Here is a 17946-nt window from a genome sequence, read left to right on the forward strand (position 1 = left end):
CACGGAAAAACTCACAGATTCAGCCGCCATGAGGATTCAGCACTGAATCGGCCTGGTAGCCTAGCTCCCATGCACTCATGCGCGCTCTCCCATTCCCACCTGAGCCAACCAGTGGCGACATAGGCTCTTTCCTGCTGTCATGCCTTCAGAGTGGAAACCTCATGGCTTCGGACTCAGGAGAGCCCCTATCTGCTTGCATGGCTGGAGAAAAGCAAGCTGAAATAGAGTGGCTTTGAAGAGTGGGGTTTTATGCAGTCTGGAATGATCCTTTTACATGGGTTGGGGGGGGGGGTCTTTTCGTTTTTAACGTTTACCAGGAACTTCTGGATGCATGGAAGGCATGGCCTTTTGCACCTCAGCTCTGTCATTTTGGTTTTTCTTTTCATTTTTTCCTCTCTATTCTCCATGTTCTTTCTCTTAATCTTTTGTTCTCTCTTCTTTGTGTCGTCTCTGCCTGAAGGGCAGCATGATGTGGTGGTACCGTACATACATCTATAAAGACCACACACGCACCACACACAGGAAACTTTAAGAGCAACGGAAACACTTTTGTCTGTGGCGGTCTATCTCTCTCTCTCTCTCTCTCTGTCTCTCTCTCTTTCTCTCTTCTAGACCATCACCGACAACAGTCCCATGAAGCGCTCGGCCTCGTCCCTGGGCCACAGCAGGTCAGGGCGGGGCCACAGAGAAAGGGGCGCGGCAGATGACTATGCCATGGAGCGTGTCATAGTGGAGGAGGGGAGCCGAGCCACGCGGCACGGCCACCGGCGGAAAGACCGCGGCCACCGGGCATCTGAGAGGTCCCTCTGTCGCCAGTACACGGAGGGAGACACAGGTTGGTGGCTGCAGGGACACTCCATAAGATTTGGGAAGGTTAGATTAGGGAAGATTAAAGGGAGTTTAACTTTGCCTACAAAGGTACGGTACAATATTATCTCTAGAAATAGGGGGCTTTAAGATGTGGTTCTGTTAGAAGGTCAGGGCATTAATGAAAAAGTACTGTAAACCAGAAGGTATTGGCAAACCAATAACGTGCTCCAGGTCTATGAATTGACTGTTCTATTTTGGATCAGAAGCGCTCAGACTGGAACCGTTGAAGATGGAGTGCCGTGATATTTGTATTTTTTCCCCCAGTTTTCCATGTGTTTATGAGGTGACAGTAGGCTACTTTATTAGACCCCTTGGTGTGGTTGTTAAGTGCAATGATGTCTTCCCTTTGTAACAGTGATATAGTGACATCACAATATCCTCCCCTAACCCTCCCCCTTTATCATACAACAACAGCTGTGGGTGCGGCTTCAGTTCAGGTGGATCACCAAACATCACCACCCACCAGGCACACCAGGCATATTTAATGAACTGGTGGGAGTGTCCAAATAAAAACAATATTTTAACAAATACTGTATACGTTTTTGGAGAAAAAAAATCTCCCTCCTTATATAATAACAACCGATGATCACGGCACTCCATCTTTAATAATTTTGTCGAAAGGACAAAATTAGGGCGACATTGTGCAAAAAGGCATTGTGTCTCTCTTCAGCATGATCCTCCCACAAATTTTGGAAGCCAATTAGGCCTGGATTAGATAGAGAACCCAAGGACCACCTTCCGGGACCCTATGGCTCTGTGCTGTGATGTACTGCATTAACATGAGGGGTTTTGTCCAGTAAGGGCAGTATAAGAGCTCTCATCTCCATCGCCATCAGGCCTGGGTACAGACCTCAGCACCACCACCCAGTCTGGCGACCTGACGTCCAAGGAGCAGCGCGACAGGGACCGCGGCCGCGCCAAGGACCGCAAGCATCACCACCACCACCACCATCACCACGGCTCCATAGACAAGGAGCGATACGTGCCGGGGGAGCGAGGGGGCGAGTACGGACACAGGCCCTCCCGAGAGAGGGACCACGACCGCGATCGGGACCACGACCGGGATCGGGACCACGACCGGGATCGGGACCACGACCGGGACCGGGACCACGACCGGGACCACGACCGGGATCGAGACCACGACCGGGATCGGGACCACGACCGGGAGCGAGAGCACGACCGGGAGCGAGAACACGACCGGGAGCGAGAGCACGACCGGGAGCGAGAGCACGACCGTGAGCGAGAGCATGACCGGGAGCGCGACCAAGACCGGGACCGCCGCTGGTCGCGATCGCCCAGCGAGGGCAGAGAATGCCTCACACACAGACAGGTGGGCTTCTGGTACATGTGGGTATGTGCATAGACATATATAAAGGCTAGATGGCTCAAGGCTCTGACGTAGTTTACCCGGCGGCCATCTTGCTGAGGGGCTACAGTACAGTATGTTCAATGGCAGCTCAAACAAAAATAGTCATAACTCCCTCAAATATTGACGGATTTACAAACGGGTTGGTTTATCTGCTTAATTTAGTTTTTTATATGTCGTATAAAAGCATATAAGTATGTGGACGCCTCTGACGTTTATAACAACCTAAACTGTTTGAAAATCGGTTGAAAGTTGAGCAAGTTATGGTTATTTACAAAGTACATGCCGCATAGACCTGCCATAGACACAATGTTATGCTGCCCCTCTGTAAGATGGCCGCCACGTAGCAACGTCGCTCTCCATTGGCCAGAGCGCGGGTGAGCCATATAGCCTTTCTTATATATATATCTATGGGTATGTGTGCTCTCGGCACCAAAACCACTGCATCTTGTGTTTTTTCTTCAAGCAAAAAGAGGAAAGAAATTATAAAATAATGCACAAGATGCATGTTTTCCCAAACGGCACATGCACGTTTATGTGTGCGCACGTGTAAACCTAGATGCAGCATTATGCCAATACATGTATTGAGTACATGCACCATTATGCCAATACATGCACCATTATGCCAATACATGCGCGCTAACAGATGCGTGCATGCATGAAAAGCATATGTTATCACTTATCAGAGATAAGTACCGTAATATCACAGGTGTGCAGTGTAATATTATCACTATTACGTACATCATCAGTTCACTGTCCCAGTAACCCAACAAATATGCATCAATGTGTATATTTGAGTATCTGAGTGTCATCTCTATTTCCTCAGCCTAAATCCTTTTAGGCTGTCAGCTTTCTCTCTGTTTTGCCACACCTTTCCCTTATAATATACCAACAGCTATAGGCAATCAAAAAGATTTAACTGCACATAAATAACTTGAGTGAAAATAAATGGGTTGAAAGACACTTGTCATTTGACCGTGGCACACTGACTCTCTGTGTTATATGTTGGTCGTGCTGCCTTAGAGTGCAGTGTCGACAAAGACCCTCTACATTCTTGCTACCAGTGAAGAATTCAATGTTATTTACTGTTGAGTCACATGCATACTATTGTTGCAACGGTTCTACGGTGTGTATAATATTGAACCGCATGGTTAACCCAAAATTACTTACACGTTGAGAACTCGAGCAACACCGTCAGGTTAATAATAAATGGTCATCGTGAATAGCTTACTGCATAGACATGTAACCAAGGTGAAGTCTGTTGTCTTGAGTTACTCACTGTGGCATGCAGATTCAAAATCTCAGTGTAACATGTTGTAAACCATATCCAGAGAATAAAACAAACACAGAAGTTGAACAATGGGAAAACTAAACCATTGCATTGCATGCAAATAGAAAGATGGACACATTTCGCATATCTTCACTGTTGCATTTGCTCCAACCTTATCGACATCTGTAAATCAACATTTATCCCCTTTTTTCTCTTGTGGTCTTATTTTGTTTTTGTCTGTTTCTGCTCTGCATGACGTGTTGCTTCTCTCTGTACGGAATTATGTTCAATTGCAATCTTTGTCTGTCTGCCCTGTCTGCCCTGTCTGCTCTGCTGCTTTTGGATGTCTTTCCTTTCCTCTCGCCTCTCTCCACACACTGTCACTTGATGTTCTACTCTTCTTATTGTTACTGTGATTGTTGCTGCTGTTCTTCTGTGTATTTTTCATCTCACCTTACATCTCTCCATCCATTCTGTATTTTGTCACTCTCCGTCTGCTACTTCTCCCTCTCTTTCTCTGCCTCTCTCTCTCTCTCTCTCTCTCTCTCTCTCTCTCTGTCTGTCTGTCTGTGTTGAATTTGTGGTTCGTTCTTTTTATTTGCTGTGTTTCACTTTTCGTGTAGGGCAGTAGTTCAGTGAGTGGAAGTCCCGTCCCCTCTACCTCGGGGACCAGCACGCCGCGGCGTGGCCGCCGCCAGCTGCCCCAGACCCCCGCCACCCCCCGGCCCCATGTCACCTATTCCCCCGTGGTCCGTAAGTCCATGCCCGCGCCGTCCGGAGGGCCGCAGGGCCGCGCTCCCGCCTCGGCCCTGCAGCGCCACTTTTCCCCAGAGCCGCCCCAGGGCCCGCCCCCCCAGGGGCCGCCGCAGCCCCACCATGGCTCGCCCCACCAGGGCCGCCACCCGCCCCCTCGCTGGGGGGACACAGGTGGAGGAGGGGGCTCCGTGGAAGGCAACGAACACTTCTACAACCAGGACTACCAGGACTTCGACCCGCGCCACGAGCCACCTGCTTACGAGCAGAGTCAAGGCGGCGGAAATCCCCACCCCCATGGCCTGGCCAACCACCCTCAGCCGCCTCCACCGCAGCCCCAGCCCCACACCGCCCACCCCCTGCCTCCCCCGCAGCCACACCCCGCAAACAACCCCCACAGCCACCCTCACCCCCACCCCAGCCGCTCCTCACCCAGGACTGTTGGTCACGCGCCCCCTCCCACCACCGCCCTGACCGGCCAGGGCCAGGCTCAGGGTCAGGGCCCGGGGCAGGGCCAGGCTCAGGGTCAGGGCCCGGGGCAGGGCCAGGGTCAGGGCCCGGGGCAGGGCCAGGCTCAGGGTCAGGGCCCGGGGCAGGGGCAGCCCACCGCTCAGCGCCGCCTCCCCAACGGCTACCGCTCCTCCTCGCCCTCCACCCACCCTCACGGACCCCCCCACACCGGGCCTCACAAGGTGCCTCCACCGGGGAGCCACCCCAGGGGCCCCCGCAAGGGTCTGCATGAACCCTATGAGACCACCGAAGAGGACGACTGGTGCTAGCCTCTGGGGGAGCCACCCCAGGGGGCCCCGCAAGGGTCTGCATGAACCCTATGAGACCACCGAAGAGGACGACTGGTGCTAGCCTCTGGGGACAAGGTAGGGAGGATGGGACGGACAGATGGGACAGCGGGGATGAAGAGCAGAGATGCCTGCCATCAGGACAGGGGGACACAGTATGGCATGCTACTTCCTTTTTTTGCTCTGTTCCTCTTCCTTTCCTCTCCTGCTCGATGTTTCCCAGGGGATGGAAGGCCGTGCCGGATAGAAAGGAGGGCTGTCGGGAAGGAGCGGGAATGGTAACGGCCAAACGCACCTATATGACCCTCCCGCGCGTAACACACTGTTTTTACAGGACGCACGGGAAGCCAAACCTCAGAACTCCTCAATTTTCTTCAGTGTTTTCTGAATAGAGGCACGAGGGACGCCACTCTCTATGTGTCATACGTCATGCCTTTGACAACAAGCTACAGCCACTTACCAAGATGTCAAGAGCTGCGACTCCACCAGAAGAACCACCACTTTGTTTCCTTTCTTTCTTTCTTATTTTCTTTCTTTTTGGAGATAACTGGAGTTACGTTGGTTGCGAAATGAATCAAACCCAACCCTCCCAGCAGGAGGGGGAATATTGATGAGTTTTATCATCTGTGTTTACTCTTAAATGTGGACAAGACTGATCGTTAATGTGCTGAGAGGGCGGGGGGGGGGTGGACGGTGGGGGTGGGGGCGGTTGGGATGTAAAACTATGTATGAAATGAGGGGTGGCTCTCCCCGAACAACCCCCCCCCCCCAAAAAAAATAATTAATCATTTCAGCCAAACCCCTAAATCTGTGAGGAAGGAGACGTAAAAAAGCCATTTTGTTTAACAGTATGCAGTATTTCTTCTACATCTGCTGCAGCTTCCTCCTCCTCTTGTTTCTCCTTCTAAAATATTGAAACTTGAATCATCTGCACTCCCCTCCCCACGAGCACACACACACACACACACACACCCTCACATACAAACACAGTACACCCTCACATACACACACACTCAGCTTTGTCTCTTAGACGTGCAAAGTTGTACGCCCTGTGGAGTCCTGCATGAGTAATAAAAAAGGAATGATTAACGAACACATAAAGAAACACAAATTCTATTGATGAGAATCTACTGTGTGTTGAAGGCTCTGTGATTCCTCTGTCCTTTATTGTCTTAATCGACGGAGGTTCTTCTCTTTTGTCTTTTCTCTCTCTCGCCCCTCCTTTTGATGATGCCTCACACACACACACACACACACACACACACACACACACACACACACAAAACCAGTGGCTCTCAATATATGGGCCATGGGCCGCAAGGATATATAAGTGGGCTCACTAATATAATAGAATGTTATAAAAAATATATATATATTATATATATATTATGTATTTTTTTCTTTAAAACGTTGAGCAATGGGTTTTCATTGCGATACAGATAAATGCAAACTTAAAGTATACTACGTTGGTTCCATTGAGCCTGGAACACGATCAATTATTTGATCGTTCAAATAGACGTGTGTTAAAAATTGACACAGCACAATTGTTACTGAGGAGGTCAATGGTTAATTATTTTTATTTTTCTAAGTCAATGATCTCAGATGAATGTGTGTGCGCATTGTACAGGGAAGCAGGGTAACTAGCAAGGAATTTGCTACTGAAGCAAATAAGCTTCAAATAAGCAAAATAGCAAAATAGCTTAATGGCAGAACAGTCAACCAACCAAGCACTATAGATAGTGTTGATTTCGTCGACTATACTATGACAAAATAAAATCCTCGTCTACCTTTTTTCACTGTAGAAAAGTAAATGGACACTAAATGAAAACTAAGCTATGATGACTAAAACTAAGACTAAATATATTGACAATTTCGTCAACAAATAAAAACTAGACTAAAACGTTAGGAGACTAGTGGACAAGAAATCCATCATTTTACACTTGGTTGCATGCTGAGGATAGCCGATCTACAAACTGAGTTTATAGATCAGCTGAGGATAGCCGATCTACAAACTGAGTTTATAGATCAGCTGAGGATAGCCGATCTACAAACTGAGTTTATAGATCAGCTGAGGATAGCCGATCTACAAACTGAGTTTATAGATCAGCTGAGGATAGCCGATCTACAAGCTGAGCTTATAGATGATAGATCGGCTATTTTCAGCAAGTGTAAAATCAGCCATAACGACGGCATCAAGGCCTGCCCAAAATATATTTTAGTCGATGTGACTAAAACTAAATGCAAACTATTCAAGAGGCTATGACTAAAACTGAAATCAAAATTTGCTGTCAAAATCAACACTGATATAGATAGAGTTTTAAAATTCGCTCTAACTCAAGTGGCTGGCAAAGTCCACACCACACCTATAACACAGATGATGGTGAATGTTCTAGTGCTTGGTGTGGGCGGCCCTTTGCCTTAACCACTTCAACCCCAGCATCCGTGGGGAAAGCTTTCCCGGAATATTGATCGGTCTATTTTTAGCTAAAGCTTTTCCCCACAATAACAAAAACCAGAAAAGGCCCCAGTATAGACCCCTGAGGGACTTCGGTCAAGCATTTAGGGTGTGTTTATCTCAGTAATGTCTACAAGTCTTCCAGGGGTTCAACACACACACATTGGAGCGAAAGGAGAGAGAAAGGAGAGAACCTCTTTCGTTTTGCGTTGTTGTTTTTTTCTCCTCGATCGTTATTGATGGTAACAGTGGTTCAGTAGGCCCGTGGTTCTCAAACATTTTCACGTCAAGGACCCCCACATTGTATTGTGTATTTGACTGTGGACCCCGATCTCAAAATACTGAGTGACAGATCCCCATACGAGATGATTTGTGTTTGTTTTATATCCCCTATGTCCAGCTTTTGGTGTATGTGCTAACACAAACTTTGTCCTGCACAAACATTGAATGCCATTGACAATGAATGGACAATTGTGACTGTTCGTGTAAGCACAAACATTGCATATTAAACACAAAACAAACATTGAAGACGAAGGTGAGGACACAAATTCTGATTGGCCGGAATGAGATGATGTATGATGATGATACGATGATAAGATCGTCCCTCACTTCACACGGGTGTGATTATTATTATTTTTATTAATCAAACAATGGTTAAACTGACTTTGATGCTAAAACCCCCTCTGGGCCCCGTGGGGGTCCCCAGACGCCTCTTTGAGAACCACTGCTGTAGACAACAGTGTAATTGCTTAGGATTATGATGTTGATATTCATATAATGGTGTTGTTGATGATGACGGTGTTGGTGATGATGACGATGTTGGTGGTTATGATAATGATGTTGGTGATGACGATGAGAATGATGATGATGAAGATATTCATGATGATGGGAAAGAACCTCTGTACTGTAGATTTATCTGGTTTTTAAGTTTTGTGTAAAATTTTGGGTCCTTCGCCCTTATCTCCATCATAGTCGGCTGGGGCGGTCATATATCTGTCCACTTGTCCCACTGTGGGGTGGAGCTCTGTTCCATACATTGCTCCAGGAACAAGCTTGGCTCAGACAGCTAACTGTTAAACAATGGATTAAGACAACCTCCGTCTACTGTGATGTTTTCTATGGGGTTTTTAAAGGCTTATTGCGGGACCTTGTGCTATAAGGTCAAGAGCAGACAAAGCTCCACCGCCGGCTGTGACCTCTAAGTGGCGCTGTATGCAATACACGGCAGCAACATTTCCTTTCCTGTACCCAAGTCTGTTCCAGTGTTTTTTGTTTGTTGTTTGTCTTGCTTCAGTTCAATGGGCGAAATGCTCTCTCTCTCTCTCTCTCTCTCTCTCTCTCTCTCTCTCTCTCTCTCTCTGTGTGTCGTGTTCGTCACGTGCAGGGACGTGCACACATAGACATCAAAGGGGGCTTCAGCCCCTGCCCTTTTACCCTTCTGTAAAACAACTGAGAGTCTGCCCTCTCCAGACCATGAATGCAACATTTACTATTTTGAAAGAAATGCAAAATGCCACTCCTTTCCATGCCTAGGCAGCATTCAGGAGAATTGCTTTTTTCCAAAGTCTGCTGAACTTGGAACGCAGCATTTTGTGTTGAACAAATTTGTTTCTAAATCCATGTCGTACATCTCCATCTCCAGTATATAAAGAGTGCTGGGTTGCACCACCGAAAATAGCTGAAGTGCTATTTTCTCCCTATTTTGGTCCAAAAGTGCCCTCTTACGGCATTTCAGCCCCTGCCTCTCTAACACTCTCTGCACGTCCCTGGTCAGATGTAAAACACAGCCACTCAAATTGCACAGGGCCATGTACGTCCAATCAAACTGCATGGGATGGAGAAATGATGGCTAGGTCTTTTTTTTTTTTTTTTTTGCCAAATTCCCTGTGTATGTGTAACTCCTGTATAACATTCTGTTCATATCTAGGTGTCTGTGTGCCTCAAACTTTTAACACTTGCCACTAACACACCACAGTCCTGCACTGTCCAACCCCATCTCATTTAAACATATCTGAATTTAACTACATACATACTTCAACAGATTGATATGTTTTTGAAGTTGTAGGATCAGTAAAATCCTCAGTGTCAATGTATACATTTGTAACTGATGGTATACAAGTTAATTGGGACCATTTGGTTCCATTTGTACACTCTCATAGTTGAATTGACACTGAGCATTTTACCATGTACATTTTACCTGGAGGCCTACCACATGTTGACCAGAGAATGCACCGATACAACTGCCCATGAATGTAACGGACACATATGACACTGAGGAAGACACACAAAGATAATTATGTAGCTCCTGGCTGTGGTGTGTGTCTGTGTGTGTGTGTGTGTGTGCGTCAGGGGAAGGATGTTTCAGATACATCTCGTTTCAGTTTTCGCTTGCTTTGCTTCCCCATTCCTTGTCTCCAGAAAATACTTTTGAGATGTCAGATTTTGAGCCACATCACTGTTTGCATGGTACTTTGACTGTGTGCGCACGCGTGTGTGCGTGTGTGTGCGTGCGCGCGTGTGCATGCGTACTGTATGTGTGTGCATGCGTGCGCGAGAGTATGCACGCAAGTCGGTGATGTCAGTAACCCCCTGAATGAAACACAGGGCCCCAACTTTCACCCGTTCATCATTGTGTTCTTTACTGACCAATACAATCCACTAACACACTAACTAACCACACAACGACGACGTCAAGAAGCAATTGTACAAGCGCCGCTACAGGAAAAAAGATTATAATAATAAAAACTCAACTTTTCTTTTCTAAGTACAAAAAAGGCAAAAAAAAGGGAGAAAAAAAAAATCTAGTTCCAGAAATGCATGTGCTATGTGCATGCCACACAGTGGGTGAACAGTCAACTCCAGGACATTAAAAAGAAAACGCAGAATAATGAATTCAGAGGAATATAAAAATAAAAAACTGAAAATATATAGATAGATGTTTTTAAAGAAATAAAAGTAAAAAAGCAACATGTTTCATTTTTTTCCTTCTATTTTTGAGAACAAAAAAGGTTGAAAATATAACCCAAAAAGGAAAAAAAAAGTCAAAAGAAAAAAAAAAAGACGAGACTTTGGTGAGAATCAAAATCTCATTTTGTTTCGTTCTGTTGCCAGCAATGTATGGTAGACATGGGGTTGAGGCACAACACAACGATGTTCAGGAAACCACAAAAGAAGCAAAAATTAAAATAATTACTTCTTTTGAAGAAGAAAAAAAAAATACAAAAGAAGGTACATTTCAGAAGATGATGGCATCTCCCTCCTACACAGTAAGATCCTAAGTGTTGTGAAAATGGACACAAATAGACCCACAAGGGTCCATTAGTGTACTGGGAGGGATATATAGAGGAACCAGCCATATCTGATTGATGTACCCTTAAGTGGCTGTGGAACCTTTTGATCTCTCACCCCCACCCCACCCCCTTCTCTTGCTCTCTCTCTCTCTCTCTCTCTCTCTCTCTCTCTCTCTCTGTTACTCTGTCTCTCTTACGCTCTCACTCTGTCACACTCTCAACCTATCTCACCGCTATTTCTACCAGTGCATTTTGTAATTCCAAAACAGAATTCTTCCTAAGGAATAAAAAAACCAGAGAGAATGCACACCTGTGCCTGTGTTCATTGTGTGTTTGTTTATTGGTTAGAATGTGAGGATGTGTTGTATTTTTACTTGATACTGACGTGATACAGACCATGGTACTGACATGATATTGACCTGACCATGATACTGTTCAATACTGGTATCATATGATACTGACCATATTATGGAACTGACATGATACTGATATGATACTGACTATAAAATAGCTCAAACTACTGCTGGTTGTCTGGGTTTAGGACCCGTCACGGTTGGTGTCTGATTAGAACTTAACCGGGATGCTGAAGCTTCTTACACAACGAATTGAATTGTAAGGCCAGATATCACTGAGGAAGTGAGGATAATTGGGGTGTAAGTCCAAATATCCTGTCGCGTACGGAAGGCGATAGAGTCTCTCTCGAGGAGCATATCAAATTCTCCTACCTCTCCTTAACCACTTCTGATCCTTCTTTTATATGGTTTTACTGGATGTGTGTCATGATGACGATGCCAGCCAACAGAGTATGTATCAATCACCATGACGATGCCTGGTGAGTATACCCATATATGAGGTTAGCCTGACAGTGCTGGATGTCGCCGTTGTCATCATATACAGAGCTCTAGTGAAAGCCTTTGTTACACTGACCAAGATACTGACATGATACTATGCAACTCACTTCAAGGGAAAGGCACACTCAACTCGGGGACAGTCTTGGGGTAGGGATACACTGGGTGCAGATTCTTCAGAATACGGGATGACTGAAGAAACGAGCGGGTAAAATTGGAACTGTAACACTATAAAATGTAAACCGAAATAGATATCAACTAGGTGCTCAATGGAGAATGATAAAGTTGAAGCAAATTGACTTTAAAACACATTTTAAATTACCTTGATTTTACGCTCTTCTAATTTCAACTCTAAAATGTAAGCTGATAAATGGGTACTCTCTCCTGATTGGCTGGAAATTTGCAACCCACCTGAAAATAACATTTCTGTTTATTAAAGAGCTGGAGAGACATGGATCCCTAGGCTGTTACTGAACAAACGCTATATACATTACTCTATACCTTTAACAATGTTAGTCTTATTTATTTTTTTACGTTATTTTTGACACATCTCCAGTAATAGTACCAACCAAGTTCAAATTGTGTATTGCTCGTGCACATACACTGCAGACAAATTATTTTCTTCCAAGCATTCCTTCGACAGTGTGAACTTACTATAGTTTCAATACAATCTGGGAACCCATCTAGCCTGGCTCCAGCCCCTGAATCGCTAGCCACATTAAAAATTTATGTTCAGGCGATTATAATGAAGTGAAACGAAATGAAAATTGTCAAAAAGTGTCAGGCTAGGAACCCATCTGCACTAAAAACAAATCCTTAGAATTTCAGTTGCTGGCCTGGTTGCTGAATCTGTCTTGAGAGATAGTTTCAATGTGACAGTATAAACCCCCAAAAAACTAATACTAGAGCACACCTGCTTGCTCAGGGGAGAAACAGAATCTGGGTTGTACATGGTTTGTTGCACTCCCTCTGGTGTTAACACTTCAAGCCTCCAATTGTTTACAATGCAGAAGAAAAATATGTAGGCCTATAATGTAGCCGGCTGGAAATGAGCCTTTGGGGCCACCGTCGCAGCAGCCTCACACACTGCGTCAATCGTCATCACGTATTTAAATGCCCAGCCGGCAACCAAATGTCAGCTTGTTGTGGTGGTGTCGGCTGTGGGTTTTGCGACCCAGGTTGTTGGTTGTTCTTTTCTCTTCCCTGACCGGGTGAGTGACATGCATTGTGTGCGTATATGTATAGATGTGTGTGTGTATATATATATATAGCATTTTAATTATTTTTGTTACTACCCAGGTTTTCGGTCACGGTTGACGAGTCCATATACGTTACAAGAAGGATAACATGACAGAACACAGACACTTGAAGGTACATACATGTAAACAATTTGGTGCTCTGACTGGATGCTGTGTTTTGTGATATTATACTAAATGGGTGTTTGTCTCCATTTCCCTAGATATAGCCACTGCTGTTTTGTTTTAGTTTGTTTTGGTTAGTTTAAGTTTATTTTGAGCCATTTCGTTTGTTTTCTGTTATTGTTAATTTGTTGTTCCCCCCCCCCCCCCCCCCCCCATGGTGGCGAGTATTTCATATGGACGCCGAAGAGAACCGATTGACGATTTAGCTGACTGGCCGTAGGGGTTGCTACCACTGGGATCTCACGTTAGCCCACGATTAAGGTTTGGCTGTGCACCTCTTTTCACGGTGTCGCTCCTGTTGTTTCCATGTATGCTGTGTGCTGTGCTTTGCTGTGCCTGTGCGTGTGATTAGTATTTTAGCTTCTTAGTCGTTTTATTGGTTAGTGTGTTTTTCTAGCTGGTTAGCTCACCCTTATTAGCCTTTTAACTATTTTGCCTATTGGCCCCACTGGCTCCAAATGTAACCTCGCCTCCCCCTTTTATCAATAGTGTTGCACCTGCTTTTAAGAAATTGTTCGCCTTATATATATATATATATATGATATTAAACGTTTTGTATTCGCCATATATATATATATATATATATATATATATATATATGATAATAGATGTTTTTGTATTCATACTCTTAAATGATTAATACATTTCCGTTTTGTGGAACAAAGTCTCAAGTCATTATAACAAACTTGCATTTTGTGGGGAACCCAGTTTACTGGTCTAGATAATTCCTTGAACTATCAAGGTGGCGTAGTCATACAAAAGTAAATCCTTTGGTACACTTGGTTACAATAAGATAGCTCCTTCAAAAGGTAAAATGCTGTTTTTGCTCTAAAGACGTAGGGCCCGAATTCACTAAACAACCCATATTTTGGGTGTAAAGGAATTTTTAAATGGCAGTCATGGGACCAAAGCTTTACTGTATGTCATTAGAATGCAGTCTTCTAGACTAACTTAGGAAGTTTGGAAAATTCCTTTACACCCAAAATATGGGTGTAAACAGCTTAGTGAATCGGGCCTGTAGAGTTCAATCAAGTCTACAGTGTGCATGAGTACTCCAGTATAACTTTGGGTACTTCTCTAATTTCATTGTGATCAAAGTATGTTTTACCTACATAGTAATGCATAAATCTGGAGTCTCTTATCTCAATGACAGGACATGCAATACAGAAGGAGTTTCATTCAGTTGATTTACTCAGCCTTACACCACCACCTCTCCCGAGAAGAACATCAGAAGCAGATCATGATGCAGCCATAACCATTACTTCAAGTTCACATTTATTTACCATATTAATATCCAGAGCCGAAGAGTTCTGATGATCCTCATGGGGGCTCCCCGCAGCCCCGCCTCCTACCATAATATCAACCTGTTGCAGTCATCATCAATCACCATCGACAAACAGCTACAAGTGAGTAAACAACAATTAGACGCCCAAGTCCCAAAGTGTGAGCACGTTGTTAAACCGTAGGCCTACCTATATCTCTGGTGATAAAAGAAAGAAAGGCATATTGGCCCTACATTCAAGTTGAAATCTTTACTCTGATACGGACACAAGTATTGAAATTGGATCGATTGGAAGGATCTAACCATAATGGATGTGTCACGCTATTGAAGCTAATGAAATGAGCGATACGGATGAATGAGCGCGCAGAGCGCGACATTCAATGTGGATTGGAATGAATTGATGTCGCTATTAAGCAAGCTTTGTGCAACGCTAAGTTTGGAACTGGAAAATAAGCGCTGCTGTTGTATTCTAAATACGGACATCACGTCACGTTTTACTGATGTCTGTAAATGAAGTGGATGAATTACTCCAGTATGAAAGAGGCCTGTCCGTGTGTTTGCTAATACAAAAACGGCTTAATTGATTTAAGTGTAACCCCTAGAGGGTAGTAGAGTCCTAAGTGAGACGTATATTTAAGGATGTTCTGGACAGGCAGATGACAGGACGTCAGTTGTGGGTCTCACAAACGCCGTAACGTTCATGCGTTAATTGTGAGAGGTATGCTCGGCTGCAGACTTGTCATTTGGTAAGCCTATATGCTCCTTTTGTAAGCCTATATGCTCGTTAAATATGTTTTGTATGATCTATTCTAAAAATGAGACTATTGTCATTGTCAGGTCTACACCACACTTCTGCAGTGCGCTGTAGTGTAGCCTGGGAGGTTCACAGACAAATGTTTGGGGTGTGGCTTCTCCATTCGGTGTAGGACATTAACGTGAGGAATGTGAGTAGCCTACTGCCGCATGTTTGTTTGTGCAGGGCAGAACGATGGAATAATGTGCGGCGTTCTGTTGAATGGTCTAACGCATGTGTATTATTGTAACAGCTACAGGTGGAGATGTTGGCCTGTATGACGCCAGTGAAAGACAGTGCATGTGTTTAGAGTTACGAGACCTGGTAAGGCGATACTTTTGGTTGTGTTGCCTAGTATTATGATTTCTGTTCTGTATTATTATTGTTATCATATATTATGCTGCATGAAATGGTGACTGTTGGGCATTATATGGGATATATTGTAATCAGTAGAGTTCAGCTGTTTGGTCAATGCATAATGGATGTAGGCCTAGCTATTCTGTGCACATTACTGACTCTGGTTTGTCCATGGGTTCAAGTTGAAACGGCCCTGTAAAGGACTGTTGTCCCTTTTCCTTGTTATTTTATTAATGCTGTATTTTGTGAAACAACCATTCTTCCACATTTTATAAGTCATCTCAACTGCTACTTTTAACTACTTTTGATATACAAATAAAAGCCTTTTGTACCATATTTATAAATAAAACTATTATGCTTGTACCATACTTCTGTATCCTGTCCGATCTATTTATTTAGCGGGCGTTACATAAGCATCAAAGAAATATTTTAAGTACATGTGTGCATTCCATAGCGCCTGCGATGGGAACAGTTCCTATGTAGTAAAAGATTATATGAAAGAAATAAAATATTTAACTGGTTTATATTTTACAATTTTAGTTATAGATGGCAAGTATAATGTTAAGGAATATTTGTCTTATTAGCCAGAGATCCTTTTAAAATGTTTCTATTACTGTGAGTGATATGGTCAGCTTCTGATGTCTTTCTTTCTTTCTAGATGTAGATGGAGATGACCGTAGATGCTGCTGGAACACTGAACCTGGTCTCCTGTGTGAACCACCCCATCCTGGCTGGCAGGCTGCTAAGATGTCCATGTGGACATTATGAGTGTTTGTATAGCGAGAAGCATGGCTGAAGAGCTTTGCATATCAGTCGTTTCTTGCTGCTGCCAAAGTCAAATTGTGATATCTGTAGTGCTTAGTTCATGGCCGCTTATGAGATGTAGATATAAGTACACCTGACTGGTGGAATAGCCTTGTGATATATACTGGGTGTGCTCTTTGGTCGTTCACAAAACAAACAAACAAACAAACGCTGCACAAAAATCACACAAATCAAGGGATGTCCGACAGTCAGTGTTGGATATTGTCCAACTCCTAATTGCCGATATCAACAGATACAGATATATATATATTATATGCAGGCTTTTTCCAGTGGTGGAAACGTAACTAAAACTTTTTACTTAAATAAAAGTAGGCAATACTGCAATATAGAAATACTCCGTTACAATTCAACATGTACTCGAGTAAAGGTATAAAATGTACTTAAAATACCAAAAGTAATTATTAATAATTACTCATTATGCAAAATGTCTCATCTAAAATGATCTAATCTCTCACAAGCTCAAATGTGTCTTATTGTATTGTGAGTTTGTAGATGTTTTTAATGTAAAATAATAAATAAAGTAAAATTAAGGGTTAGGGTTTTTCATTTTTAATGCCTTTATCGGCCGATAATATCGGACATCCCTAACAAAAACATATATCAAACGTGTCAATACATTTCAAAGAATGGCACAAGTGGCACTAAAACTTCACCAATAAATAAAGAAACATCCACATGTTCCATAAATTAAATGCCACAAAGGTTTGCCGAAAAAATGAAGAAATTACAAAAAACAAGTTTCTTAAACATCTTCTGCCGTATGTCCATAGAACTTCAGCTCTGTTGCTGCAAGCCAGTACAATGTGTCATTGTCTAGGTCACCTAAGCCACGATCACCATTCGGTGGCCGGTATTTGGGGCAAATGGTCATTACGTGTTCCACAGTCTGTAGTGGATCCTCGCATTCACAGTGGGCACTGTCGGAGATGTCCCACTTCTGCTTTGAGGGTTGTCCACTCCTTGCAGGGGAGGTGCTGGCAAAGAACATATTTGGGGTCCTCGATGTATTCCACTGGTCCCTCTGTCTTGCCTTCACCCAGGATGCCTTGGAGGTGTCAGCTGGTGTTGTGTGGAGCAGTTCCTGGGCCTGTGTGGCAAAGGGGCACAGTGACTTGAGGCACGTGTGCTGTGGCAAAGGTCGCCGTGACTTGGTGTGTGTGTGTGTGTGTGTTGTGGCAAAGGGCACCGTGACTTGAGGCACGTGTGCTGTGGTGTCTCTGACGACCTTGTGGAGGAGATGGCTTGGATTCACTCAGCTGTGCCTTCCCGGTGAGGGCCAGCGTGGCTGCTTCTCGTCTGACCTCTGTTGGAGTGATTCCAGCGAGAACAGGCAGGCAGTTTGTTTGGGGTGGCCCATCCGGTGTTGAGGGCAGCATCCAGCTTCTTGACATGAGAGCTACGGCTCCAGACTGGGACACAGTACACGGGTCGTCTGCATAGCCATACTTCATTGATGTTGTTGCAGGGAGGTCATGGATGTAGCTGTTAGTGTTGAACAGCAGTTACTGGTGTGGAACCGAAAAGCTTCACAAACAAATTCTAGTTTTGAACCTTTTTAATCTAGTTTATTTTCAATTTTTGTTTTTACTGTTTTGTGAAGCAACTTTGGGTACCTTGAA

At 44.3% G+C, this 17946-nt stretch overlaps 1 protein-coding gene across 1 annotated transcript in view; it reads left to right on the forward strand.

The window, feature by feature from the left end:
* Positions 1–5654, forward strand: part of cacna1aa (calcium channel, voltage-dependent, P/Q type, alpha 1A subunit, a) — a gene marked incomplete at its 5' end in the record, with an annotated part of 124316 nt that extends 118662 nt beyond the window's left edge. The window contains 3 exons of the mRNA XM_080775022.1: positions 613–835; positions 1707–2200; positions 4130–5654. Coding sequence (XP_080631148.1) covers positions 613–835; positions 1707–2200; positions 4130–5038 — 1626 coding nt within the window. The 3' untranslated portion in view covers positions 5039–5654. The remainder of the gene's footprint in view (positions 1–612; positions 836–1706; positions 2201–4129) is intronic.
* Positions 5655–17946: the final 12292 nt, after the last annotated feature.

Source organism: Protomyctophum bolini (genome assembly GCF_963924005.1).
Source record: "Protomyctophum bolini genome assembly, chromosome: 11".
NCBI classification, from domain to species: Eukaryota; Metazoa; Chordata; class Actinopteri; order Myctophiformes; family Myctophidae; genus Protomyctophum; species Protomyctophum bolini.